Here is a 27377-nt window from a genome sequence, read left to right as displayed (position 1 = left end):
TGGGGATGGAGAAATCAGGGCCCTGAAAGTTTGTCCTAAGTCATTCAATAAGTCAGGTTTAAACTTCCCAATATATGTTCAGTTAAATTATAATTCTAACGGGTCTGCCAAACACCCCTTTTTAAATAGCTACACTCCTAAAGCTACCAGGCTTCCCTAGACACTGAAACTGTGCTAAATATCCAAACTAACATCTGAGATCTCAAAGCAATCCAATTTACTTGTTAAATCTTATTCTTTCCTATTTTAGCTCCACTGGCCTTAGTTTAAAAGTAGGCAACCACATTTGTCTCATCTAGAATGGAGAAAGCCAGAAAGCTAGAGAAGATTCAAACCCCCAAATCAGGATCCTGTGAGTATAGGACCCCAGGGCTTCTGCACCCCGTAGAAGCCAAAGGGTGGGCTGAGCCTCCCAACCCCTTACCCTGGGAGCTCCAAGTAGGGTGAGGCACATTTTTTATTAAAAGAGTTTACAAACAGAATTACAATTAAAAAAAGATATACTGCCCAACCCCCACCCATGGAAGGAATGTGGCCTAAGGGCTAGGAACCCCTCAACAACAGGGGCTGATGGCATTTATCCCCCATAGCCTAGAGCTGAGACAGAAGCCAGTACACCTAAAGCACAATCATGGGAGGATTACAGTAGCTCCAGAAAGGGGGAGATGGGACAAGTGAGGTATATTTCCCTAAAGTCTGGGAGGCACATTCCTGAAGTTCAAGGCACATTATTGGAAAAAGACCCTGGACACAGAGAAGAAAGGAATCTTCTCTGGCACCAGCAGTAACGAAGTTTACTGGCTGAAATCATTCTGAATCTGGGGGAAGGAAAGAGCTTTATACATAAATCTCCTCTCATTTCTCACTCTCAAGTGAATTGGCAGCTTATCACTCTTCTTCAGTCTCTTCAGCTCTCAGTTGAATTGACGGCTTATGCAGGAGAATAAGGAAGACTTGGCAATAGCAGGGCAACAAAGGCTGGAGGCTTGATCCCACGAATCTGAGATCATGTGTTGTGGGTTGGCCTCAGGAGATGGATGAGTTTCCTGCAGTGCCTGGCAGAGGCAGGTCTGGGACTGCTATGTGGCAGTAACTGATTCCCCAGAGAGAGCAAGGCTAATTTCTCACTGGCACCCAGGGACACCAGCACCTGTAGGACAGAGAGTAGATGATAGAATAGGATGGGAGGCTTAGAACCAGTTGTGTTTGGGGCACAGGCAGAGGACTCTCATTTAGTCCTACAATGCCCATCCCAAAGGAAGAAAAAGGAGATGGGCTTTTGGGGACTTGGATAGACTGAATGGGGAAACCTTGGAGACAGGAATCATCAGGACTAGGGATTTACTTCCATTCTCTTTGGTTGCAGACCATAAAGCCAAGGGACCAAGGGACCCATCCACTTGTCCCCCAGAAGAGATAATGAATGTAGCAGTGACTGACAGTGAGCAGCAAAGTCTGATTCCCAGCTTTGGATCCAGATCAGTTAGTCCCAAGCTAATCCCTCATTCCCAGCCAAGAAACCTTTTTATTATTTCCTCACATGGATTGCCAGAAACTCCTATAATATCATCACCACCCTGTCAAATTTCTGTTCTGCATGAACTACCCAATGCTATCACACTGAGCTACTATAATTTATGTTATCGTAGGCAGTTGTGAAATTTCCACTGGGTTCCTTATATACTGAAAATGGAGCAGACACAGCAGAATAAAACAGTGGTTTTATTCTGGGCTCTAGGGGCTGGGGTGGTAGCTCAGCAATAGAGCGCTCGCCTAGCACATGCGAGGTCCTAGGTTAGAGCCTTAGTACCACATAAAAAATAAGTAAATAAAATAAAGGCACTGTGTCCAACTACACCTAAAAAATAAATATTAAAAAAAAAAAAAAAGAGTATGGGCTCTGGCAACACATGCCTATAATCCCAGTGGCTCGGGAGGCTGAGGCAGGAGGATCGCAAGTTCAAAGCCAGCCTCAGTAACTTAGTGAGGCCCTAAGCAACTCAGAGAGACCCTGTCTCTAAATAAAATATATAAAAGGGCTGAGGATGGTAGCTCAGTTGCAAAGTGCCCCTGGGTTCAACCTGCAGAACCAAAAAAAAAAAAAAGAGTATGGGCTCTGGACCCAGACTTCTGAGGTCACAAGCCCAACCCTACCTGCTGGCTCTGTAACTTGGAAAAATTACTAAATTATTTGTGCCTCAGTTTCCTCCCCTGCAAAATGAGGATAATAATAACTTAAACCAGTCAACAAAGGAAAAATGCTTAGCATGCTTAGCATCCTACTAAAAAGATAGTTGGTATCTTCATGGCCTCAACATCTTCTTATCTTCTCCCTCCACCCAAGCCTCTGGAAGAGATAAGCTGTGGACCTTGAGATCTCAGGCATGTCCTAGCCCAGTGAAGCCCTCTTCTAGCTCCTTTCCCTTCTCAAGAGTGTGAGATGGTAAATGGAAAACTCATCTCCAAGGCTTTGTCCCTGGGTTTCAGGCATCCTTGGAGTAATAGCTTAGATTTCTAGATGTCCCAGTTCCTTACAGACTATCTCAGAGAACTGGTGTGAACTATAGAGGCCCTGATCATCATGGCTCAAAAGTCCCCTGGGATGTACCTGATGGATGCAGGGCTCCTGTCGGAGGCTCCGGAGGGCAACGAGGGCAGCCTCCTTCACATTCAGCTGAGGGTCTCCACATGCCATCTCCAGGAGCCGCTGGGGTACTTGGCACTGTAACAACTCCTCCCCCAACCCCTCAGGTCCCAAGTTGCCCAGAGCTGATACGGCATTGCGCCGGATCCCAGCCTGAGGATCTCCAAGCAACTGGGTCATACTGGGCACGGCAGCTGCCAGGGCAGGTCCAAGGGGACCAGCCTGATAGGCTGCATTGCCCACAGCAAAGCTGGCACTGCGCCGCACAGCAGGGTCTTCATCTCCAAGCCCTAGCAGCAGAAGATTAAGCAGTCCAGCCTGGCTCTGTAGTGCTCCACGCAGGGCCATGCTGTGTTGGAGCAAGTGTCCTAGGAGCCCATAAGTACGGGCCCGCACAGAGTTCTCTGGGTGGCCCAGGAGACTTCGCAGGGGCCTATAGGATTCATCAGAGCCAGCCAGGAGCTCTTGGATAAAGGACAAGTGGCTGGGAGACAGTACCCGGGCTGTGTGGGCCAGTAGGGAGAGAAGGTCAGAGGTCAGCAGTGGCAGGTCACTCAGGAGGACAACAGAGAGGAATGGAATGATAGCTCTAGGGGAGGCTGCCACTGTGTTCACAAACTGGTTGAGAGCAGTGGGATCCATGAGGGCCAGGCGTGTAAGGAGGCTGATGGGCAGCTCGACTTGTGACAACGGAAGATAGTGGCAGCAGACCTGGGGGAGTGGGGAGAGTGGGAAAAAGGAGCTCAACGTGAGGGAGAAGTACACCACACCTAGGAAGTAGGGACCCAAAAGCTGGGGGTGAGAAAAGCCAAGCTGAAGAGAGAATGAAGCTTAAGTCCTGACCCATGGCATACCACATGGAACTCAGGTGGAGCCCAAAGGGCAGGTTCTTTCCAAGAACACGCCCCTTGCTCTCTAAGGACTGGGTCTCTGCATCCAAAGACCTATGGGGGTAATGCCAAAAACTGCCAGGGAATGGGTTCCAGGTCAAGAAGCTGAGCCCCTAGTGTCTGGACTAGGATGATTGCCCCACTGAACCAGATGAGAGAATGTCAGAGAGAAGAAAACACTAGCCCAGCTCCAACCATATGCCTCTCTTCAGGCCTGAGTCTCTCCTCAGTTCCAACTCTTAGGTCAAGCCTGGAGAACCCTGGACCTATTGGGAAGTGAATTAGAGAACACAAGACTGGCCATATTCCTGCCCTATCTTCACACCTGGTAGCTTCCCAAATACCTGCAGCAGGTTGGCTGCAACTTCTGAGTCCCTTAGGTCAGCCAGGATACCTACGAGGAGGTCAGCATCCACATCCAGGGCAAAGGGAAAGCAGAGGAGCTGGCAGACAGAGACCACCACAACAGGCAGAAACTCAGCCCCGTAAGGCCTAAGGAGGAGAGTGTACAATATACTTGGTCTTGCTCACCTATCCTTTATGATACTTCCACCCCACACCTCAAGTTTCCTTCCCCAGCACCCTGTCCCCAACCTCAGCAGCTCCTTAGGTTTCCAGACTAATCCTTATCCCATTTCTGGTCTTGTAACTCAAGCTGTCAGCTCCCTCTCTCCTGCACTCCCAGCCACCACCTCCCTATTGCTAATTCTGGATCTTCTCTCCTCCTTCTTCTAGCTCAGACTCACGTCTGACTCAGGTGATGCAAGAAGCTGGGAGAAAGAAGGTGCTTCAGGGTGGACATAAGAAGACTTCCACGCTGGGACAGGTGGCTCAGGCATAACTGGGGCTCCTGAGTAAAGGTGGCCATGGCCAGGCTCAGCAGGGCTGCTATGCCTGAAAACATGGAGAAAGAAGACCTAGTGAAGCAAGCAAGAGACCTTGCTGCCCTTTTCCCCACAGCTCCCAGGACCATCACCTATTCAGTCCCTCCCCATCCTTGAACAGCTCTATTGAAGACTCTGCTGTCTCCCCCATAGCAGCAGCAGCAGCAGCAGCAGCAGCAGTCTCTGTGGTTAACCCAGTTCCAGACTCAATCCACTTGAAGAGGGACCCATACACTGGCCTCATAGAGGAGGCTATGCTAACAGAAAGATACCTTGGGGTGAGATCAGCGTCCAGTCTGGCTCAGGGATGGATGGATCGGACAGTGACAGTTCCTCTTCCTGTGTTCCTACCTCCTCAGGTAGCCTCAGGGCCATGGAGAAGCGGTGCCACAAAATGGTCCACATTTCTGAGCTAGCCACATCCCTGATCAGGCTAGCCTTTCCCTGCTGGAGGTAAAAGTGAAAGAGTGACGGGGCAGGCAGAAGTTAGAAGTCCATTACCTTTTTTTCATTCTTGACCCTGATCTAAAAGGAAAGGGAGTCTCAGTCAGGAGGCAGGAGGATCTCAATTCAAGGTCAGCTTCAGCAAGTTAGCAAGACCCTGCCTCAAAAAATGAAAATAATAAAAAAGTCTGGGGATGTAGCCCAGCAGCAAAGAACCCCTGGGTTCAACACCCAGTACAAAAAAGAAAAAAAAAAAAAAAAAAAGAGGGAGAGAGAAATAATTCCTCATCTTCCTACTTAGCATTTATGTTGTCTTATTTTCCTTTCTTATAACACCTTAACCTCCTGACCTATCAACCCATGTGTGTGTCAGCTAAAAACCAGAGCATTGCCCTATTGTGGCTGGCTTGCACCAAGGCCAAGTGATGCACAGGTCTATAAAATAAAAAGTTTTAAATATCAATAAAACAACAGCCAGGTGTAGTGGTGCACATTTGTAATCCCAGCAATGTGGGAAGTTGAAGCAGAAGGATTACAAGTTCGAGGCCAGCCTCAGCAACTGTGCCAAGACCCTGTCTCCAGATAAAAAAATAAAAAGTATTAGGGATGTAGTTTAGTGGTAAAATGCCCCTGGGTTCAATTCCCAGAACCCAAAACAAAACAAGAAAATTTGTTGTTTTCCCATTGTATCCCCAGGGATACAGCTGAATGGTTTCCTTTAAAGGGCCCTACTGATGGCAAGTGGGGCAATTCTCAGGCTATAGTAGGTATGGTAGTTTGAGAGGAAAGGCAAGTATGTTTGCTTCTTTCTATCCAATGGCTCCCAGAATGCCCAATTTCTCTCTCTTCTTTTCATCCATCCTAAGATACACCTGTACTTGGGTGAGGAGCTGTAGCAGAAGGATGAGGAGGCCATCATAGAACCCACAGCTATCTGGTGGAGTCAGCCGAACCTGTTGGAGAGAGCAAGAAGAATGCAGATCCCTAAAAGGGATGAGTTTGCCCTTAGGCCTGTGCACCCAACCCCCAGTAAGTGGGAAAGTTCTTCCTGAGTCTGGCAGAGTGGGAAGAGTTCTTCTGGATTTAGGAGTCTTGGTCCTGCCTATTCTATTAAGTGTGTGTCATAAATATAGAGTCTGGTAGGGTAAGCAGACAAAAAAGCAACTATAGTTAGAAAGATACTTGCTAAACAAGAGGTTAGGGGCATGGGTGAGAGTGCCTAATGCTGCCTCTTGGGATAGAAAACTGATGGAGTAAATTTTTTATTTATTTATTTTTTAATTTTAGGTAGACACAATATCTTTAATTTACATTTATGTGGTACTGAGGATCAAACCCAGTGCCTCATGCATGCTAGGCGAGAGCTCTACCACTGAGCCACAACTCAGCCCCTGGGTTAAAAATTTTAAAGACAGGTGCAATGGTGCTTGCCTGTAATTCCCGCTCCTCAGGAGGCTGAGGCAGGAGGACTGCAAGTACAAGGACAGCCTAGGTAACTTAGTGAGACCCTGTCTCAAAATTTAAAAAAAAATTAAAAAGAGCAGTAGTAGAGCACCCCTGAGTTCAATCCCTAGTACCCTACAACCCCCTCAAAAGAAAAGAGTAGGTAGGCCTTAAACTTCACCTCCTGTAACTCTTTTGGTATAGCAGGGTAATAGAGCCCAGAGCTGATACTTGAACTTCCAGCAGCAGGCAACAGAGTCTGGACTTTGTCCCAGAAGCAGTGGGAAGTGACTGATCATGAACATGAGCTCTGCACCAGTAACATTTTTTGTCTCTTTTATTCACTACTATATCCTCAGAGTCTGGAATGGTGCTGAGCACTTGATAGATATCTATGTGTTCAATAAACACTGGTTGAGTGAATGACCACATTTTCCTTTAAGAAAGATCACTCAGGACTGTGGTTGTAGCTCATTGATAGAGTGCTTACCTAGCATATGAGGCACTGGGTTCGATTCTCAGCACCACATAAAAATAAATAAATAAAATAAATGTATTGTGTCCATCTACAACTAAAAAACATAAAATAAAAATAAAAAAGAAAGAAAGAAAGCTCTGGCAGCAGTAAAGTCTGAGAGGAGAGATCCTTTAGGCAAGTGCCAAAGACCAGAAGAGAGATGGTATGAATACAAACTAAGGCAGTGATGGTGCCACGGAGGGAAGGGATCTGTATGTCAATCAGAAGGTAGAATACATGTGAACTGGGGAGCCATTTATAAGGAGAATGATGGGGAAGATGGTTCCAGGGTCTTGACTCAGGCTCCTGGATGAATGTTAGTGCTATCAGTAATTATATGATTTCTCTGAAGGTCAACTTTATCAAGGAAAAGCAGACGATTATTACTATATTTCCTATGTCTATCTGCCAAGTGTTTTGTGGTAACATGTGAAAAGTGCTTTATAAATTATAAAGAATTCTATATATAACATAAGACAGTAATGTGAATATGAAGTCTACCCTTCTTTTCACAAAATGAGGGAAATATGGATTCCAAAGGGTCTCAAAATGAAGAACAAAAGGCTGGAAAAGGAAGAGGGCAGAAAGGAGACTACAAATGGACTGATTCCTGAAGAATATGTCAGCCCCTTCTCCATCTCAGTTAAGAAAGCATGAAAAGTAGAGTGGGCTCTGCTGTAGAAGGGGAAGAGAAGAAGCATAAAGAAGGACTCCAGGGCTGGGGCTGGGGCTCAGGGTAGAGCGCTCCCCTAGCATGTGTGGGTTGCTGGGTTAGATCCTCAGCATCACATAAAAATAAAAGTATTGTGTCGAACTACAACTAAAACAAAAATATTAAAAAAAAAAAAAAAAAAGGAGGAGGACTCTAACTAGAACATGAACTCCTGGGGGGGCTAAAGCAGATAGGAAACCTTAGAACATGTCAATTGGTATCGTTCCCACCTCTGTCTTTAGAAGCCCTGCATAGGAAATCTGAAGCCCTGACCAGTCTGGGCTGAGAGGGGACTACTATCTGGGGTAAAAGGATGATTCCTTTCCCATTCCTTTGTTTTCTCCAGGCTTGCTGGCATTTCAGTCTTTCACCCAGAATGGTGTCCTAGGATTTGACTCAGAGAAAACAGGTCTGGGCCTTCTCTGGTAGGCCTCACCTCTGCAGGGGCAGACAGAGCATGTGCAGCTGCAGTGATCCATTCCCTGGGCTGGAGGTCAAAGGACACCCCTTGCTGACCAAGCTGTCCCAACAGACAGGCTGCTGCACTCTGTAGGAAAGGTAGAGGAAGACTATCTGAATCTGAATGGTGTAGGATTTGTGTCTCTGTCGTGCTCTAATAGAATGTATCCTGAAAAGGCTGCAAATGGGAGAGGGACTGCCCCACTCCCAAAAGGGTCATGATGATAGGAGTAGAGGGAGAGGTTGGGGAAGGCTGAAAACTCACCACAAGAGAGACGACGTGTGAGTGGGTAAAGAGAGTAGCAACCTCACTGCCTAGCATCTCCATTCTGGAACAGGGAGATACATTGAGAGATACAGCATGTTAAAGGTGGCCTTCCCTCTCCCTTGGACTGTGCTCTTCACACAGGCTGTATGTCCACCTCCAAGGCCCTAAGTTGATGGGAATCCAAGTCTGTTCTTTGTGAAGAAAACTTCACTCTCATCCCTTTAGCATAGGCTAAAGTGTGCTATTCTCAATATTCTGTGTCAGGGTTGGCTGTGTGGGCAGAAGACCAGTGGAGAGACCCAACTTTGTGACTCACCCAGAAGGCAGATCTTGGAGTCGAAAAACAAGAAGAGAGAGAAGGTAGAGTGCCACTTCAGTGGACTCTTCCCAATCTGCTACTTTTACCTAAAAGGAAACCCGAGCTGTCAGAACCACTTCTGGGTGAGGTAGGATCACTATGATATGCCTACCTGCTTTGGCAGCTTACCTTGCCCTGGACCAACATCAACAGTGACTCCAAGGCCAAGGGCTCTTTCCCTAAAATATGGCACAGTCGCTCACTGATGTGGCAGCAGGAGTACAGAACCTGGAGGAGTGGCAAGGTATCTATCAGTGGGCAGAGCAGCTCAGGCTCCTTGACTGGAAGGCCAAGCTGAAAACCAGGTGAGCCTCTACTGAGCTGGAGCCCTCACTTGGGGTGTTAGGGGACTTTACCCCTTGTTTCTGATAGTCAAACAGGGATGCTTCTCAGTTCTGGAGAGGAATGGCTAACATGGGGTCACCTCAGTTGAACAGATTTAAAGGTAGAATGGAGTCCTCCAAGGGAGACTCATGATCTCTCAGACTCTTTCTCTCAGACCCTGTGTCTGTTTTTCTGTCCTGGGAGTTAAAAAAAAAAATCTGAGATGCTGGAAGTTGTGGGAAGTACCTTGAGAAGGTGTAGGCACAGGATGGGATGCCGCAGGCCAGAGATGAGGGATGGCCTCAGCTGGCTGCTGTCTTCAGTCAGCTGATTTGCCAAATGCCAAGAAACCTGTGGAAACATACTTTAAGACTCAATCCTATTCCCCTTATAGGAATAGGGGAATATAGGAATCAGTCTTCATGGGAATTGGAGAAATGAAAGTCATGTCTTAGTTTGGCCTCAGTATACGCAGGGCAACAGAAAAACTGAATCCTGAGCCCTTGTGGAAGCATTACCAATGGCTTCCGATCAACTGTCCTACCACCCAGATAGCTGATCATTGAGCTTTCTTCATCACCAGCTGGCCACAGTTTCTGGGATTCTGGCTGTATTGTATTCTATAAGGAGCTCAAACAGGGTGGGTGGGAGTCTGTTTCTGGAAGTCCTCAGCAAGGAGAAGCATAAAAGCTTCTCTTTCTGTCCTTCAAAGAAACTGGAGCCAGTCTTCCCAACTCCTCTGGCAGCGGGGAAGGGAGGAGCAGGAAGCTGCAGCTCAGACCTGTTCTTTGGCATCCCAGCAGCCAGGCAGTCCCACAGGAGCAGTGCATATGGCTGCCAGGGCAGAGGCAATGGCTCCAGGCAGATCCTCACTTTGCTCTCGCAGTGGCTGGCTCACTTGTGGGGCTCCTGTGGAGAAAAGTAAAGGATGTGGAGTAAGGTCTGGTGGCTTCCCTCTTTCAGTTCACAGTTATTTTTTAGTACCTACTAAGGGCTGGCACTATTCTAGGTGATGGCAGTCGGAAGAGCAGAGCTCTATGTAACAAACAAAGAGAACTTCCCCTCCCAACTATGGTCACCTGGGGGTGTGTGGAAAGGGAGCTGCGGAACTGTCAAGCCATGAAGGAGCCCATCCAACACAGCACGCTGCGTGGTCAGCAGGCTGGAGTAAAACACTTTGGAGATGGCCCGGCTGTTCCCATCCATGGTTTCACACAGGACAGTAAAGCACTAAAGGATATAAGGGCAGAAGTAACATCAGAGCATCAGAAAACTGACTGGGCTGAGTATAAGAACCAAGAGTACCCTGAGAACATGAGGAGAGAGAATACAGATCCAGGGGCAGGTATCTAATGCTAAGGTGTCCTTATACAGAAAATGTACAACTATCCTTCTACCTCCACTCCCTCTTCTTTCTTTCCTGTCTTTGGTTGGAGGTGGAGCCCAAGGCCTCTGGCATGATAAGCACATGCTCTACCACTGAGCCATCCCCAAGTCTCAGCCAATCCTTCTATTTTCTGATCTCTTCCCTACATGATATTTATCAAAGTGTAATCTACAGACCATGAGTAGAATTCCTAGGGATTCCTGGGACCTCCCCCCTCAACCCAATCTTATTGATACAAAATTTTGGGAGGAGGGATAGTTATTTTAAACTCCCCATGCTACTCATTGCACAATGACAGGAGAAGTGGTGAATAAAAAGTGTCACTGCAGGCTGAAATTTAGGTTAGACATTCAAAACTTCCTGACTTGGAAGGGTGAGGGATATGAAATTAGAATTAGAAGATTAGAAAAGTTTGAATGGATTGCTCTCTGGAGGCAGAAATATAGCCCAGATCTATGTTCCTAATTATCAGTTTAAATAAGGACCAGGAGATTGTTTACTTCCCTGCACATGCTCTTCTCAAATTATCTCCTCTGAGATCAGTGAGAACTTAGCTGTTTTCCCATTCAATTCTCTATTCTCTTATCCTGACTGCTAGGGTCCAGGGAGAGAATCCACATAGTTATCTAGTCCTTAGTGTTGGGAAATATTAAAAGATCCATAAGTCTCTCCAAGAAGAAATGTTTCTATTTGTGGTCCCCTAAAATACACCAGTTGTTTGATGCCTCTGGGCCTTTAGAAATTTGCTCTTTCTGTCTAGAATGTTCTCTCTACTTTCCTGCCTCATCCACTGGCAAACTGCTATGTGTTCTTTAAGGCCTAACAGAGATGACTTCCTTCTTCAAGATTTCTTCCATAACCCTCCAAATAATGTTAATGGCATCTTTTCCAGAGCATCTGTATTTTATACAAAGTTCTAAAGTACTTTTCACTCTTCCCTTCTTGACTATTCCTAGTCCCTTAAAGGCAGGGACTCATGAGGCATATGGCATATGGTAGGAGTTAACAAATGTTTGTTTTATTAACTTGCTCTGCCTCTTTATAGTCATAATAAAGGGGATGGGAGAAACACAGAGGAAGACAGGAGAGACAGAAATATGGAGGTGGGATCAGATTACCATGAGGCTGTCCCTCCTCAATGTCTGCTCAGAGTCATCTGACTGAGATAGCAGTTTCCCCAACAGGTCCAGAAAGATATTGGCAGCCTTCTGAAACACCTGTAGGCTGGGAAAAAAATGAACCCATAGTTTCTTCTCATCCTTTTACTAAAAGCCCCAATGTGATGAATGGGTCAGATCTGGCTGATAGGAGAATCTCTACAAAGAAACACAACAGAATGTTCTCCTGTCTCCCCCAATAAACACACACACACACACACACACACACACACACACAGCCTCCAAGCCCCTTTTCTGCCATTTTCACATCTTGATCTTTCCACTTAGAGGCCATGGTGACTGCTGACTCTTAGAACCTGAAAGTCTTGGGGTGAAGCTAGAGATGCTTGAAGGTCCTTAAGAGGACAGCTTAACTCTGAGGGCCACTTAGCTCTGTCACAAATCACAACTTCTTTTCACTTGGCATCTTCCTAATTTGCAGGGGAAGAAATGGAGTTGAAACTGAAGCCAAACTGGTCAGCAGAGCAAAAGTGCATTTTATCCCACCTGTCGCCTGTCTGGCTCCTCTCCAGATTGAAGGCACAGGCAAAATAGGCCTGAATCACAGCCATTAGGTCCCGTAAGAAGGCCCCATACCAGGGTTGCTGCCAGGGAAGAGGGAAAAAAAAGAGAGAGTAAGGACAACATGGGGATGGCAGCAAAGAGAAAAAAAAATAGTAAAAAGAAGAGCATACAGAAGAGCCGGGGATGGTGGTGCATGCTTGTAATCCCAGCAGCTCGGGAGGCTGAGGCAGGAGGACCATGAGTTGAAACCAGCCTCAGCAACTTAGTGAGGCCCTAAGTAATTCTACGAGACCCTGTCTCTAAATAAAATACAAAAAAAAAAGGCTAGGGATGTGGCTCAGTGGTTAAACCCCTAGATTCACTCTCCAGTACCAAAATAAATAAATAAATAAATAAAAATGGCCTACAGAAATCCAGCCAAAGTGACCAAACAGAAAGGGATGGGGGAGAAGAAGTATGGGCAGAGACAAGATCGAGAGGTGACAAAATGTCAGCCAGTGAGTGGACTATAAACAGCCTGAAATGTGTCTTTTTCAAGTGTAGGAGATTCTATTTAAAAAAAAAAAAATTCATAAAAATTCCTTAAAATCCCCCTAAATACTCATCAGCAGAGTACAGCTTGCCAGCTGCCTTAGCCTATGCCTTGTAAACTCTGACTCTGTCCTCTCGGGGTGACATGATGGTCCTCCTATCTTCACAGCTCAGCTGCAGCAGACAGTGTAGGCAAGTAGAGATTTGGCTCCAAATACAGTGCGTCTCAGTCCTAGCTCTTCCACTTATAATTTCTGTGACCATCTATAGATTAGTGACTAAGTATGAGTTAACCTCTGAACTTCAGTACTCTGCCCTCTAAAATCACATTAGTAAAGCCTAGGATCCAATGTTTCAAACCATGGTATTCTAAATATGAAGGAATTATGTATAAAAATCTGGATTTCTACTTGAAAACTTGAAGATATGGCAACATTGGCCCAAATTTTCACATAGCAACAATAGGCTGGAGCAAGGAGAAGATGGTCCATTTAGAGAGGGCGTCTAACCCCATTTGTCAGATTCCCCACCTCTCACATAGTTATACACTTAGCCTACTTCACTGACTGACACTACCTCTCTAGCCCCAGAAGGGCAGAGAATTTGCAATTGATGGTGTGCTAATTAGAAAAAGGAGAAAACAAAATAAAAGGCAGTCAGGGAAAATATAGTAGGAAGCCCAAAGGACAGAATTCCAAGCAAAAGAACCTTCTGTTAGTCTTCAGAAGCTCCTGACCTGGTGCTTACCTGCTGTATACTGTTGCTCTCCTGGCTGTGCCTGAGGAGACTGAGCAGCAGCTCAGGCAGCCCTGCTTCCTGGCAGAAGGAATACAGGGGAACAGAGTCACTGCAGCTGGACAGAAGACTGCTCAGGACCCGGAGTGCAGGGAGGATATGGGAAGCATTCTCCAGGCTGCCTTTCAGGATCTGAGTGACATGATGGAAAGAGATAGCAATTAATAGGCAAATGGATCATAAGAAAAATAAAGAGGGACTGGGGTTGTGGCTCAGTGGTAGAGCGCTTGCCTAGCATGTGTGAGGCACTGGGTTCAATCCTCAGCATCACATTAAAATAAATAAAATAAAGGTATTTTGTCCATCTACAACTAAAATACACACACACACACACACACACACACAAGAAAAAGGAGAGTCACAGATACCAAATGTTCCCAAGGAGTTGGCAAAGTAGGCCAAATGTTTGCTTTCCTTTTTTTGAATCTAAAATCCAGGGAAGAAGAGCAAGGAAAGAGGGCGACTGTTCCAAGGAAGAGGACTATAGATAGTCAGGTCACTTGACACAGAACACCCGAGACTAAGGGGCAGGGCAATTCCCCTCAGGATCTATCAGGCCCCATAACAATCCTTTCTGCTCCCACTCCACTCTCCAGCCCTTCACACACCACACACATGCACACACCAGCACTTCTGAAAATTAAAAAACAATGAACACAAAACAATGCTACTAAACTTTAAAGAGACTGAAGGTCATTCAACTTCTGGTCAAGAAATCATAAACTATAGCCCACCTACCAAATCTTGCCTAACACTGACTTGTACAGCCTATAAACTTGGGACAGTATTATAATTTTAAATATAAAGGAATAACATTTACAGCTAATGTTTTAGAACATACCATTCACTGTTTTTAAATTTTGGCATTAATTTTCCTGTGCAATCTTTACAATACCCTGTAAAGTAAATAGAAATATCCCTTCCCCTGGCCCCCACTGGGGATTAAACCCAGGGATGCTCTACCACTGAGCTACATCCCAAGCCTTTAATTTTTTTATTTTGAGATAGGGTCTCACTAAGTGGCCGAAGCTGACCTCGAACTTTTGATCCTCCTGCCTTGTTCTCCACACCTGGCTAAAACTATCCATTTATTTTTTAAATTTATGATATATGTGTTATAAATGATTTAGTTATAAATTTATTTATATTATATGAACATATTTATTATTTCTTACGTAGTGCTGAAAATCAAACCCAATGTCTCACAGGTGCTAGGCAAGTGCTCTTCCACCAAGCTACAACTCCAGCCCAAACTATCTATCTTATTATTTTTTATATAAATATTTATTTTTTTAGTTGTAGGTGGACACAATACTTTTATTTTATTTATTTATATGTGGTGCTGAAAATCGAACCCAGGGCCTCACATGTGCTAGGCGAGCGCTCTACAACTGAGCCACAACCCCAGCCCCAAACTATCTATTTTTAAATGAGAAAACTGAAGCTTCTAGATAGATTAAATACATAGTCAAAGATCACACAGTTAATGAGTAGCTGAATTGGAATTCCAACTCAGAGAGCTCAACAGGGGATGGAGGTGTGGCTCAGTGGTAGAATTGCTTGCCTAACCTATACAAAGCCCTAGATTCTTTTTTTAAAATCAACATTATTAAGTCAATGCTGATTAAAAAAAATAAAAAATCCAGCAACCATTCAATAACAGGACAACAATGTGTTATTGCCAAAAATCAAGAGTAAGATGCGAAGGCAATTCAATGAGGGCAGTTTTTTTGTTTTGGTTTGGTTTTTCTGTTTGTTTTTCAAAAAATCCTTCTAGGATTGGGTATAGACATGCAAAAAGATAAACTTAGATTCTTAACTCACATCATAAATAAAAATTAACTCAAAATGTGTCAGAGAACTTAATGTATGTAAGAGGTAAAATTTATACTCTTAAAAAATAAGTTGAAATCTTTTTAGGAGAAAAACTTCAAGACATTCAGTTTGAAAAGGATTTCTTATAAACAATCAAAAGCATAATAAACAAAAGGAGAAAATTCAACATCTTTGTGATTTGAAAGACATTCTTATAAGATGGCAAAAAAAAAAAAAAAAGACAAACCATACACTGGAGGAAAATATTTGCAAATCACTTATCTGGTAAAAGTCCTATATCCAGAATATATAGCACATTCTTACAACTCCATAAGATAAACAAATCAATTTAAAAAAATTAATGGAGGATTAGAACAGATATTTCACCAAAGATATACAAATGACTAATAAGCACATGAAAAGGTATTCATCATTTATCATTAGTGGAGTGCAAATTAAAACAACAATGAGGTTCTTTACGCTTACTAGATTGGGTATAATCAAAAAAGTCAGACAATAATAAATGTTGGCAAACGTGGAGAAACTGTGACCCTCACATGCTGCTGGTGGGAATGTAAGATGGTACTGCCACTTTGGAAAATGGTGCAGAAGTTTTTTAAAATGCTAAATAACAAATTTTTACTACATGACAACAATTCCATTGCTAAGTATCTAGCCAAGGGAAACAAAAACATACAGCAGCACACAGCTGGATTAGAATGTTTATAGCAGCAACAACCCAATGTTTTCAAAAAATAAAAACAATCCATCAACTAACTGGTGGGTAGATAAATAAAATGTAATCTATCAATACAATGAAATACTCATACATAATATAAAGCAATGAAATCCTAATACATGCTACATCATGAATAAACTTGAAAGCATCATGCTAAGTGAAAAATGCCAGTCACAATGATCATATACAATTCCAATCATGTGATATGTCCAGAATAAGCAACCTACAAGATAGAAAGCTTAATGGTTGCCTAGGACTGGGAAAAGTGATTAATTGGAAATAGGTATAAGAAATCTTATGGGATGATAAAAGTGTTTTACAATTGGAATATGATGATAGTTTCATAATTTGAAATTATTATTTTGTTACTGGGGAGTGAACTCAGGAGTGCTTTACCACTGAGATATATCTCCAGTCTTTTTTATTTCTTGAGACAGTCTCTCTGAGTTGCTTAGGGCCTTGCTGAATTGCTGAGGCTGGCTGGCTTCAAACTTGCAATCCTTTTGCCTCTGCTGGAATTATTAATTGTATACTAAAAATCAGAAGTCTTGTGGCACATAAATTAGATCTCAATAAATTTGTTGTAAAAAAAAAATTAAAGAAAAGAGAAGGAGGACTGGGGATATAGTTCAGTGGTAGAGCATTTGCGTAGCATGTGTGAGGCCCTGGGTTCAATCCATGGTACCACACAAAAAAAAAAAAAAAGGGAAATAAATATAAGCAGCATATTTTGGCGAGTTCCTAGTAAGGGAGAGCACTGTTTCAGATAAGGAAAAAAGGATTTATAAGAGTGAATCCTAACTTTTAATTAAGCAAATGTTAATTAAGCAAAATGTTACCCCCAACAAAGAACTTCATTCTCACTAGTATACCTGTAGTACAAAATATTGCATATTCAATTGTTACAATTTTGTTTTTAAGGCTTGTCCATAAATATTTTGTGGAAATGTGTTTTTCTTCATTATATGAATACTTAAATATTTAATTAAGTACTTATGAATTTTTTGCCTCTTGGCCCACAATGCCTAAAATATACACCATCAAAAAAAGTTTGTTGATGCCTGCTCTAGATAGTTATTTTTTTTCCTTCAGAAAAGGCCTTCTCTTTCTGTGTTACTAAAGGAGGTTAGTGAGTCTCTTCTATTTATGCAGATAAACTGGAAGAACTGGGGAAGGACAAACTTTCTCCTTTTGATGTTTTTCAATGCTTCCTCTCTGAAAATAGCCCCAAATCTTGCCTACAGTACCCTCTGCCCATTACCTGCCCTCCAATTTCACGCAGCTGATTCTGGATGCGCTGGCAGAAGTCAGGATTACACAGCAGGGTGAGAGGGGCCTTCAGCTGAATGGGCACAGGCTCAGTGGTCTCTAGCAGTTGTTGCCATTCATCATCACTTTCTGGCTCCTGGGGAACAAGGGAAGTGGTGGGAGGATGAAAGAGGTCAGAGGAGTGTATAAGTCTCAGGATCATGCTCTCAACTTGGGGCCAGAAATTGGGGGAATCATGAAGTAATTGCAAGCAGCAAGTGCCTCCTTCAATCTCCAGTCATAAAAGGGTGTAGTGGGCAGTATGTGAGGGATCTGGAAAAGTCTTTGAGAGCACTGGCAAGTGTGCATAAGAAGATACTAAGAAGCCAGGTATGCTGGCACACACCTGTAATCCCAGCAACATAAAAGGCCGAGGTGGAAGGATCAAGTTTGAGGCCAGCCTTAGTAACTCAACGAGGCCCTCACTCAGCAACTTAGCAAGATCCTGTCACAAAATAAAAACTGAAAAGGACCCAGTGGTTAAGTACCCCCGAATTCAATCCCTAGTACTAAAACAAAAACAAAACCAGAAAAACAAAAAAATATCTAGAAGGATGTCCATGGTTGGTAATGATAAAAAATGAAAACATCATAAACTCAGTCAGTAAATAAACAACCAGGGATCCATCCCTACTAGTGAATACTATGAGGTTATTGAAAAGAATGTAGTACTGAGCATGTATTACTTATGCCAAAAATGCATAACCTGAATCTAATCAAATCTAATGTTTGAGGAACATTCTACAAAATAAATGTACTGTTATTCTTTGGACATGTGTATTGTCCCCAAAGTTCATATAATGGAGGCTTGGGTCCCAGCATGGTGGTACCAGTAGGTAGTGAGACTTTTAAGACATGGGGCCTACTTATAAGGTCTTTATGTCAAGTGGGAAGGGGATATGCCTGCAGAAAGGATTAAGTATTTCTCTCTCTCTCTCTCTCATATATATATATATATTTTTTTTTTCTTTTTCTTTTTCTTTTTTGAGGGGGAACCATGCTGGTGATCAAATAGAGGATCCCATGTAAACTAATCAAGTATTTTCCCACTAAGGTATATTCCCAACCTGGAATTAAGTATTTCTTGAGGGACTCTAATTAGTTCTTGAGAGGGAGTTGTTATAAAACCCTGAACCTGGACTCACCCAATCTCTCAGGCTTCCTATTTTGATGTGTGACACTTCCTCCCACACATACCACCTCCCTGTTGTGATGCCATAAGCCATGAGATCATCACCAGAGCAAAGCCAATGCCAGTATCTTGCCCTTGAATCTCCAAACCTATGAGCTAAATAAACCACTTTTCTTTACAAAGTTAGCATGCTCAGGTATTTAGTTATAGTAATGAAAAACAGACTAATACATGTACCTTAAAACTGCCATAAAAAAAAACAAAGAAAACCAAGGAACTGGTCCAGACTAAAGGATACTAATGAGGTATTAACAATTTAATGCAACGTATGATACTGGACTGAATCACAGAACAGAAAAATTTTTAATAAAATACATTACTGGAGCAATTCGCAAAATCAGAATATGGATTGTAGATTAGTCCATTAATCTATTTACTATTATTATAATAACATATCAATATTAAATTTCTTTGTATGGTGGTAGTCAAGTGATTGACCTTATAATGTGTTTAGGGGTGAAGGGCTATATCTGCAACTTACTTCAAAATGATTCAAAAGATGCTATATCCAAACATACATGGAGAGAGAATTGTAAAGCAAATTTGACAAAATTTTGACTGGTGAATCTGGGTATAAGGGGGATTATGGTTTGAATGTCTTTGTCCTCTCCAAAATATTTGTGTTGCTGGCTGTGGTGGTTCATGCCTGTAATCCCAGTGGCTTGGGAAGCTGAGGCAGGAGGATCACAAGTTCAAAGCCAGCTTCAGCAACTTAGCAAGGCCCTAAGCAACTTAGTGAGACCCTGTCTTAAAACAAAAAATAAAAAGGGGCTGGGGTTGTGGCTCAGTGGTAGAATGCTCACCTAGCACGTTCAAGGCCCTGGGTTCAATCCTCAGCACCACATAAAAATAAATAAATAAAATAAAGGTAATACATATACCTTAAAAACTGTCATAAAAAACAAAGAAAACCAAGGAACTGGTCCAGGAATTGTGTCCAATTACAACCCAAAAACAAATATTTTAAAATTAAAAATAAATAAATAAATAAAAATAAAAAGGGCTGGGGATGTAGATCAGTGGTTAAGCACTCATGGGTTCAATTCCTAGTAAAAAACAACAACAACAACATTATATATACACACATGTATATATATGGTTGTGTTAAATTATCCCCCCAAAAATTTGTTGGGAGGTGGGGCCTAATAGAAGGTTTTTAGGTCACAAGGGCTCCACCCCTATAAATGTATTCATGCTGCTATAGAAAAGGTTTGTGGGAGTAGGTTCACTTGATCTCTTCTGTTCGAGCATCCCTCACCTTCCGAGGATGTGGCATTCAAAGTACTATGCTAGAAGGAGAAAGACTGAGCCCTAACCTGCTTACTTTCATCTTAGACTTCCCAGCCTCCACAACTTTAAAAAATACATTTCTGTTCATTATAAATTATCTAGTCTTGGGTGTTCTATTTTGGTTCACAAAATGGGCCAAGATCAGGATGTATGGGAATTCTACATAGTATTCTCACAAGTAATATTTAAGTTGAAATGATTTCAAAATAAAAAATTAGAATCATAAAACACAAAAGACTGAGGTAGAAATATACGCTATGATGTAGAAAAAGCCCTAAAACAAATCAAAGGGTAAAAGAGGCATGATATGAAGCAATACATATAAGATGAACTCAGTAAACAGCCAAACTATTTCCCTTTGTGAACATATGTGAATACAAAGTTAGAAAGTTTAGAAGGACACAGATTAAATTAATAACAGTAGTCACATCTGGAACTGATATAAGAAGGGTTTTTGTTTGGTTGGTTTTGGTTTTTTTAGATGGGGTCTCAGTATACTGCTCAGGCTGGCAATATAGTAGCAACTCCTGGGCCCAAGTGATCCTTCTGCCTTAGCCTTCCAAGTAGATGGAACTATAGGTATGTGCTACCATGCCCAACTTGGCACTTTTGATTTTACCTATGCATTCTCATCTTTGAGAATTACATGTTCAGATACTATTATTAAAATCTATAAATTGATATAAAAGTAATTTTTAACACAAAAGGAGCTCATGCTTAAGAGAATCATTGTTCTAGAAAAACACCCACCTAGGCCCAACATGCCATAGCAGGAATGAGGCCAAGAAGAAACCCTAAGGCTCACCTCATTTTCTAGGTCCACTGCATCAATGCTCCGCTGGCCGACTACCTCTGACCTCAGCTCTGGGAATGCTTGTTCACAACCTGGGGTGATGTGGTTTTCCCTGCCAGAGGTCAGGATGGAAGTAGGATGAGTCCCAAGACTGTGAGGCTCAGAGTTCAGTAACTTGTCCCTCCCTCTAGACCCAAGAAAAAGAATGAGGTATAAGCCATCGAGGGAGATAGAGGAATTTTCCTCAGGTATGGGATATGGCCAGTACAGGATATGTATCTCTACATACAAATCCTTAACTGCTCCCACTTTGGATCTTATACTCAAGTCTACAGTTTTCACCTATGGCTTTCAACTCAAACAATCTGCGTTTTTGGTTGGAAATAACCCTTTCCCTTTCAGTCAAAGAACAAGTGAGAAATGAAGAAGAGAAAATCCTTAAGTTTCCCAACGAGTCAGGAAAGGGTCTATAATTAGAACCCAACAACCCAGGACTCAAATTCTGAAGGACTGGTTTGTATTTAGGCAATGGCTAATGACAGGAATCATTTCAAATTTATTTTAGCTCAAGCCAAAAATCTACAAGATACCTCCTCCCACTACACAAACCCTTAGCTATACAACCCTCACCGAGGTGTAGGAGGGGCCTCTCCAGCCCCCCACTCGGCCCAGCTGTTCTTCATTTCTGAGGCCAAGATCCCAGCCAGGAGGTTTGATTCCTTAGGAGTAGCCCGTAGTCCAGGCAGAGGGACTGTGCTGGGAGTCACCTTGTTGTTCCTGTCCTCCTGCTCAAGGGCAGATTCTGTGTTGTGGTGTTTCTGTGGGAGATGAGTAGGAGATACTGGACCAGAACTGTCTAGATGCTATAGGACGGTATGGATCTTACTCATGGCCTTTCCCAATTTCCTAGAAAGTCAACCTCCTTTTCCAACTCCCCCAATGACTAGCCTGGTTAGTTATATATTTTTACATGTTACATATTTTTCTGTATCTCACATACCTTCTGCTTGGCCTCTTCAGCCATGCGTTTACAGGCCTGACGCAAGATGCGAGACTGACTGCCCTTTGGGGCCAGCCGATGGGCCTGTTCATCTTTTAGAACCTGAAGTTCTGGGGGTAGGTGACTGGTAAATGGGGTACCCGACTCTGAGCCTGCTGGTTCGGTTATTACTGCAGGGAGGGAGCAGGAGAAAACATGATTATACTAGGGCTGTAGACACCATGGTCACTTGGCCAGAGACTACTTCAGTGTCTCCAGGCTTCTATGGAAGGCAGCCATTTGAGACAATAACAAAAAGGGAGCAGGAGTGGCCAAAGTTAGGCAAAGGGCTAGGAAGAGAAAGCTCAAGCTGGTGGAGAAATGATAATATGTTGGATCCAGATATTGAGGGCAGAGAGGTAGGTTGGAAAAAATACTTGGAGGTGCCAGAGCCCTGGGAATCCTGATGACTCACTGGTGACACGACCAGCAATAAAGGGGTGATGTAAGAGGTCTGGCCAGGAAAGACGCTGCCGGGGGTCCTTGGTGAGCAGCCCCTGCAAGAAGTTCTGTGGAGAGAAATAATACTCCATCAGCTCTTCCTTCCCTTCCTTCTAGACTCTCTCTAACCTGTCAACAGAACTGGTAATCCCAAACTCCTATTGGTATAACAGACTTGACCACAACCTTGACAACTGTTAATGTGGGCCCCATTTCCAGACAGACTACTGCCTCACCTCCCAGGAAGCACCAATCCCTATTCATGGAGACTTTGTACCCTCAGACATGAGTACAGAATTTCAATGTCACCAACTTTGTGAAGAATGGAGAAACAACTGAGAGGAAGATATCACCTTCACAATCATCTTCAGAAAGCAAACATTCAAGGGAGTCCCAGACTGATGCCTCCCTTTCATTATGGATTTGTTTTGGGCTGCATAGAAATAGATGGATCTATAGTTAAGAAGACGCTCACACAGGAATGGTGTAGAGATGTTTGGGAACACTCAAAAGCAAATCTTTAGATGGTTGAGGGGAATAGAGACTATAATTCAAGAAGTATATGTTATGAATTATTGGTGGAAAATCTTCCACTGGGCCAGAAACAAAAAGGTACTAGTAGATTATGACCATTGTTCTAAAACAAGGTGATTTGTATAACTATGGCTTTTGCTAAAGATACCTGCGAATGTGCCATAGGAGAGAATGATTATCTTTGTGTACATCTCTTCTATTTGAGGTTTCTTTGTTTAGATTTTTTCTCTAATTATTTGGGTCTCCCCAATTGAACAGGTTGTAAAGAAATTAGTCCCTTTTCATTTTAGATAGAGCATAGGAAAGTTATAATGAGATTTTATTCTAGGATAAAACTGCACTTAAATTCCATTGAGGATCCAAAATCTTGCCCTAGATAAAAAATAAAGAGAGTACAAACCCTTTCCCTCCCCTCCTCCAAAAACCCATTGAGACTTAGCTACCATGAACAGGCACCACCTCTGTCATCTGCCCCTAATCATGTAGCCAGCTCCGACACTGGCCATTCTGATGTCTGAGGAGGACGGGAAGCAACATAGGCAACATCTAAATATCACCTGGACTCTGCATATGATACGAAATAAGTAGAACAGAGGTCATGCAAAATAACCAGTATCTACTTCTTAGGTTTTGAAATTACTTTTTTATTGTGATAAAGCTTATCCTGCCCCAAACAGGGTCTACCACTCCCAAGTTTGACAGGCTTTAGAACAACCTCCAGCCTAGCATAAGCCCTTGCAGTAGAAAAGCAAGACTTATTGGCCCAGCTCCTGAAAAATCCTGCTCTAGCTCTGGAAAAAGATTTTGGAAAAGGGAATAGAGGTAGACAGAGACAGTTTTCTGATATAAAATTATTTTCCCTTTCAATTTTCATTACCTTAAAGCAGGGACTGATGGTGGAGGGCCAGCGCACAGGGTCCTTGAGGATGAGGCTAACCAGCTGAAAGATGCTTGTGGTATAGAAGGGAGGAGTGCCTACAGCCAGTTCATACAGAATGCAGCCCACAGACCAGAGGTCTGCTGTGTGGTCATATGGTCGCTCTTCCACCAGCTCTGGAGACATATAGAGTGGTGTGCCTTTGATGGAGGTAAGAACCATAGTGTTGGTGCTCATAGCCCGGGCAAATCTGCAGGAAATGGCATGGAAAGGGAAAAGGAAAAGATATTCTAGACCCGGTCACTAATAGGAAATTAAACCTGCTCACTATTACCTGTCATTGTATGATTTATCTCAAGCTAGAACAGAGAGTACATTTGATTTAGTTCCAAAGGATCCAGCTGGAGGCTCAGTCTCCAGTTCAGGTTCTCAAGGGAAGTTCACGTAAGTTACACATACAGTCTAAGACCCCCTGCAGAACTGGAGACATAGACGGAAGCTCAGAATCCTTACCCAAAGTCACAGAGCTTGATGCCACCACCCTTGGCAAGGAGGATGTTCTGAGGCTTCATGTCTCGGTGTAGGATGCGGTGAGAATGTAGATAGTACAGGGCTGACACCAACTGGGCAGCAATAGCCTGAACCTAGGGTTCAGATAGGCAGGATGAAAAAATAAAAGGTAAGAGGGAAGGGTTGGCTGACAAGCCAAAGACTTTTAATACTGCCACTAATGTGATTTTTTCTTCTTTCCCATTCTCCCAGAGTTTCACACCATACCTTACTTGTTCAAGAAAAAGGGCAGCTTTTGCTTCCCCAGTTAATTCATGCATGTATTCATTCATTCATTCATTCATTCACTCAAGGAAAATGTATTGAACCTCACTTACTCGCTGCATGACCAGGGGCAAATTTTTTTTATGCTTCTCAGATTCATCATCTATAAGGTGAGAATAATGATATCACCTATCTTCTAGATTATTGTGTGGACCAAATGAATAAAAGCGTGTAAAGCACTGCTCAAAATGGTGCCTGGCATTGAGTAAACATTCAACACACATTAGCTATTACTAAATAAGACAGTATCTTTTCTCAAGAGAAGTAGTCACACATAAAAATAAGAAGAAATGAAAAAGACATTTCAAACAGTGATGAATGCTCAAAAGGAAAAAGAGAACTGTGATAAGTAATTCTGAGGGGGTCCTACAGAATCTGACTGAAGATTTCATTCAACCAAATCCCGTTGCTAACCTCTACATCCTGGTGGCACATCCTGCCTGACCCACAACCCTTATCTCTCACTGCCTTCTCTGGTACCACCACACAGCCCCTTTTTTCTCAAAGATATCCAATAAAAATCTTCACGACATTAACAATAGTTGTTAAAATACTTAATGTGAATTAATTCATTAATCTCCACAATAGTCTTATCAGGTAGATATTATATTACTTCCATTAACTTGTCCAAGGAGATTCAGCTAGTGAGAGACAGAACCAAGCTTCATACTCAGATATTTTGGTTCCACTGTTCACATACTTAATTCTCATGTCATACTGCCTCTATATGCACACAGACTCTTGTATTCTTCTGGGGAGTTTTCAAAAATGGAGACTCTCCCTGCCCTCTAATTGCCCTCCCAGCCCTTCACTGACAGAGTGGTCAGGGGTGAAGAGAAGTTTTATCCAGGAAACATACCTGGTCTTCAGGGAGTTTTCCGTCATCTTCTAGGATCTGAAAAAGCTCTCCCTCAGCATAGTCTGTCACCACCACCACCTGTAGGGAGAAGGCAACGTCACTAATGGAATGCTCATATATTCTGGGGTTAGGAAATTATTGGGACCCTTGGAGAAAGGTGATCCAAAACCATGAAAGCACACCTCTTTGTCAGTCTCAAAGCTGTCAAGCATATGCACAATGTTGGGATGCCGCAGACCCCTCATGATTTCAATCTCTCGTTGTAGATTCCTTAGCTCCTTCTCTGAGCGTCCCAATTTTGGGATGAACTTCAGGGCCACCACCTATCAGTGGTAAAGGGAAGAGTCAAGGCCTAACCATACTACTGAAAAAAAAGCTAGGATTTCAACCTTAACTTCAGAAGTCCAGAACTCAAGACCTTAGACTGAGCAACTCTTATTAGACTGGCTAGTCTCTCACCTCTTACCCCATTGTACGCTGGCCTTACCCAGGCTTTGCCCACCCCTCAACCTAAGAGGAAACAATTTCAGTACCAGAGATTGAACCCAGGGGCACTTAACCATTGAGCCACATCCCCAACCATTTTTTTAATATTTCTATTTAGGTTTCACTAAGTTGCTTAGGGCCTGGATAAGTTGCTGAGGCTGGCTTTGAACTCACCACCCTCCTGCCTCAGCCTCCCCACCCTCTGAGATTGCAGGCATTTCACCACTGCACCCAGTGGAGACATCCTTTGCTAAACAGATTCTATTCATGGATTCTGAGAAAGGTGTTCTGATCTAACCAAAGGACTTCAGTTGAGATTTTAGGGAAAAGTGAAGGCAAAATAAAGATGGAAAAATAGAGTTCAGGTGTTTTGACTCTTCCTGCAATGGTATGATAGATCAAACTATTCAGAATAATAAACTGGGAGTGGTGGCCCAAAAGTGTAATCCCAGCAATTTGGGGAGGCTGAGGCAGGAGGACAACAAGTTCAAAGCCAGCTTCAGCCACTTAGCAAGGCCCTATGCAACTTAGTGAGACTCTGTCTCAAAATAAAAAATAAAATGGGGGGCTGGGGATATAGCTCAGTTGGTAGAGTGCTTGTCTTGCATGCACAAGGACCTGGGTTCGATCTCCAGCACCACAAATAAAAAATTAAATAAATAAATAAAATTGGCTGGGGATGTGGCTCACAAAAATAAAATAATAATAATTTGTTTTTTCTAGGTACCAAACATTGTACTAAAGGATTTAGTCTAAAAACATATTTAGTCCTCAAACCTCATCAATAAGTTCTTATACCCATTTTATAGATGAGGAAAATGAGACACAGAGGTTAAGTAGTTTGTCCATCGTTTCAAGGCCAGAAAGTGGTAGAGCTGGAATCTGAACCCACATAACCCAACTTTAGTGGCCATACTTCATAAGAAATGTGGCAGTCATTGCCTTAGGAATACAGGTTGGTTTAAACACATTTGGCCCCATATTCCATTGGAGTTGTGGATACCGAATCCCACTGAAAATATATCCCTTTCTTCACCACCTGTGCACTGTATTTTTTCCGACCCTTGTACACTCTCCCAAAAGAGCCTTCTCCAATCATCTCCAACACGTGGTACTTCTCCATAACAAAGGTTTCAGGATCTCTCAGGAAAGAAGGTAGCGATGGTGCTCAAGAGCTACACATCCAGGGTCACTTTCACACATCTGGGAGGCCTGGTTCGGGCACGGGGGAAAGGTAAACGTTAGCCACTTTGCCTTTGCCTTTTTCACACTAATCCGGGCCTCAAAAACACGGTCGGGTGGAGTAGATAGAATAATGGGATCTTGGAACAAACGAAGCATCTTCTTGGGAGTTCCTCCCCGTTTTTTACTCTCCTGTCCCGCAAGCCCACGGGACTCTGCTGGTTCAAGCCTACCCCAATTTCCTACCTCTCACTCCTAGGCAGCCCGGCCCGGACACTTGCCCGTGCATTTCACTGATCCGGACATCTTTCTCAAACTCCCCCAAACCCCCCGAAAAAAAATAGGAGCGCTAAGTCCGGGAGGCGCCGGTGGCGGCCTCCAGCCTGGTCCCCTCGGCCTGTCTCCATACTTGGTTTGACTTAACTAGTTTTTCTCCGTTGCCTACTGCCAGTCTCTTTCGGGGGCATGCTTACCAATTTTACTCGCTAGAACTGGCCCAAAATTCAGAAGACAAAGGCTCTCAGAGGTGTGGGAGGGACGTGGACCGCCCATAGGCACTTCCTAGAGCACTTCCAAGCTGTCGCTTGGCCATCCGGCTCCATTAAGGACCGGGAGTCTGAGGTTGCCTAGAAACGGTAGCAGCACACCCG

The 27377-nt window shown here is 43.3% G+C and overlaps 1 protein-coding gene across 4 annotated transcripts; it reads right to left on the bottom strand.

Moving 5' to 3' along the window:
• Window positions 1-439: 439 nt before the first annotated feature.
• Window positions 440-27364, bottom strand: Stk36 (serine/threonine kinase 36). Of its 4 annotated transcripts, none has more exons than XM_048808548.1 (27): window positions 27201-27364; window positions 26585-26757; window positions 25242-25382; window positions 25060-25137; window positions 23880-24010; window positions 23367-23616; window positions 21930-22023; window positions 21476-21645; window positions 21106-21293; window positions 20488-20662; window positions 17154-17297; window positions 13291-13470; window positions 11995-12092; window positions 11449-11554; window positions 10023-10173; window positions 9725-9852; window positions 9190-9294; window positions 8749-8847; window positions 8578-8666; window positions 8259-8322; window positions 7971-8081; window positions 5735-5815; window positions 4691-4865; window positions 4281-4428; window positions 3879-4026; window positions 2609-3355; window positions 440-1150 (listed from the first exon to the last, which is right to left on the bottom strand). In XM_048808548.1, the coding sequence occupies exons 2-27, from the start codon at window positions 26666-26668 to the stop codon at window positions 1007-1009; spliced, it is 4029 nt and encodes a 1342-aa protein (XP_048664505.1). In that variant the 5' UTR covers window positions 26669-26757; window positions 27201-27364; the 3' UTR covers window positions 440-1006. The 4 variants fall into 4 exon arrangements, with proteins under 4 accessions (XP_048664505.1, XP_015336875.1, XP_048664506.1 ...); XM_015481389.2 differs by having other exon boundaries at window positions 20488-20587; window positions 27201-27362; XM_048808549.1 differs by lacking the exon at window positions 27201-27364 and having other exon boundaries at window positions 25242-25381; window positions 26585-26713.
• Window positions 27365-27377: the final 13 nt, after the last annotated feature.

Source organism: Marmota marmota, unplaced genomic scaffold, assembly GCF_001458135.2.
Source record: "Marmota marmota marmota unplaced genomic scaffold, marMar, whole genome shotgun sequence".
In the NCBI taxonomy this organism is placed as follows: domain Eukaryota; kingdom Metazoa; phylum Chordata; class Mammalia; order Rodentia; family Sciuridae; genus Marmota; species Marmota marmota.
The sequence above is the reverse complement of the archived record's forward strand: the minus strand, read 5'-3'. Positions and strand labels throughout refer to the sequence as shown.

Bases quoted from the DNA above. Each gene is read 5' to 3' on its own strand.
- Stk36 (XM_048808548.1), bottom strand. From the start codon at position 26,668: ATGGAGAAGTACCACGTGTTGGAGATGATTGGAGAAGGCTCTTTTGGG. The intron at 10,174-11,448 runs GTAATCTGATCC...TATATCCTTTAG, and splicing joins TGAGGAGGGACAGCCTCATG to TGCTTTACTGTCCTGTGTGA. The intron at 4,027-4,280 runs GTGAGTCTGAGC...TCTCCTCCTTAG, and splicing joins TTGCATCACCTGAGTCAGAC to GCCTTACGGGGCTGAGTTTC.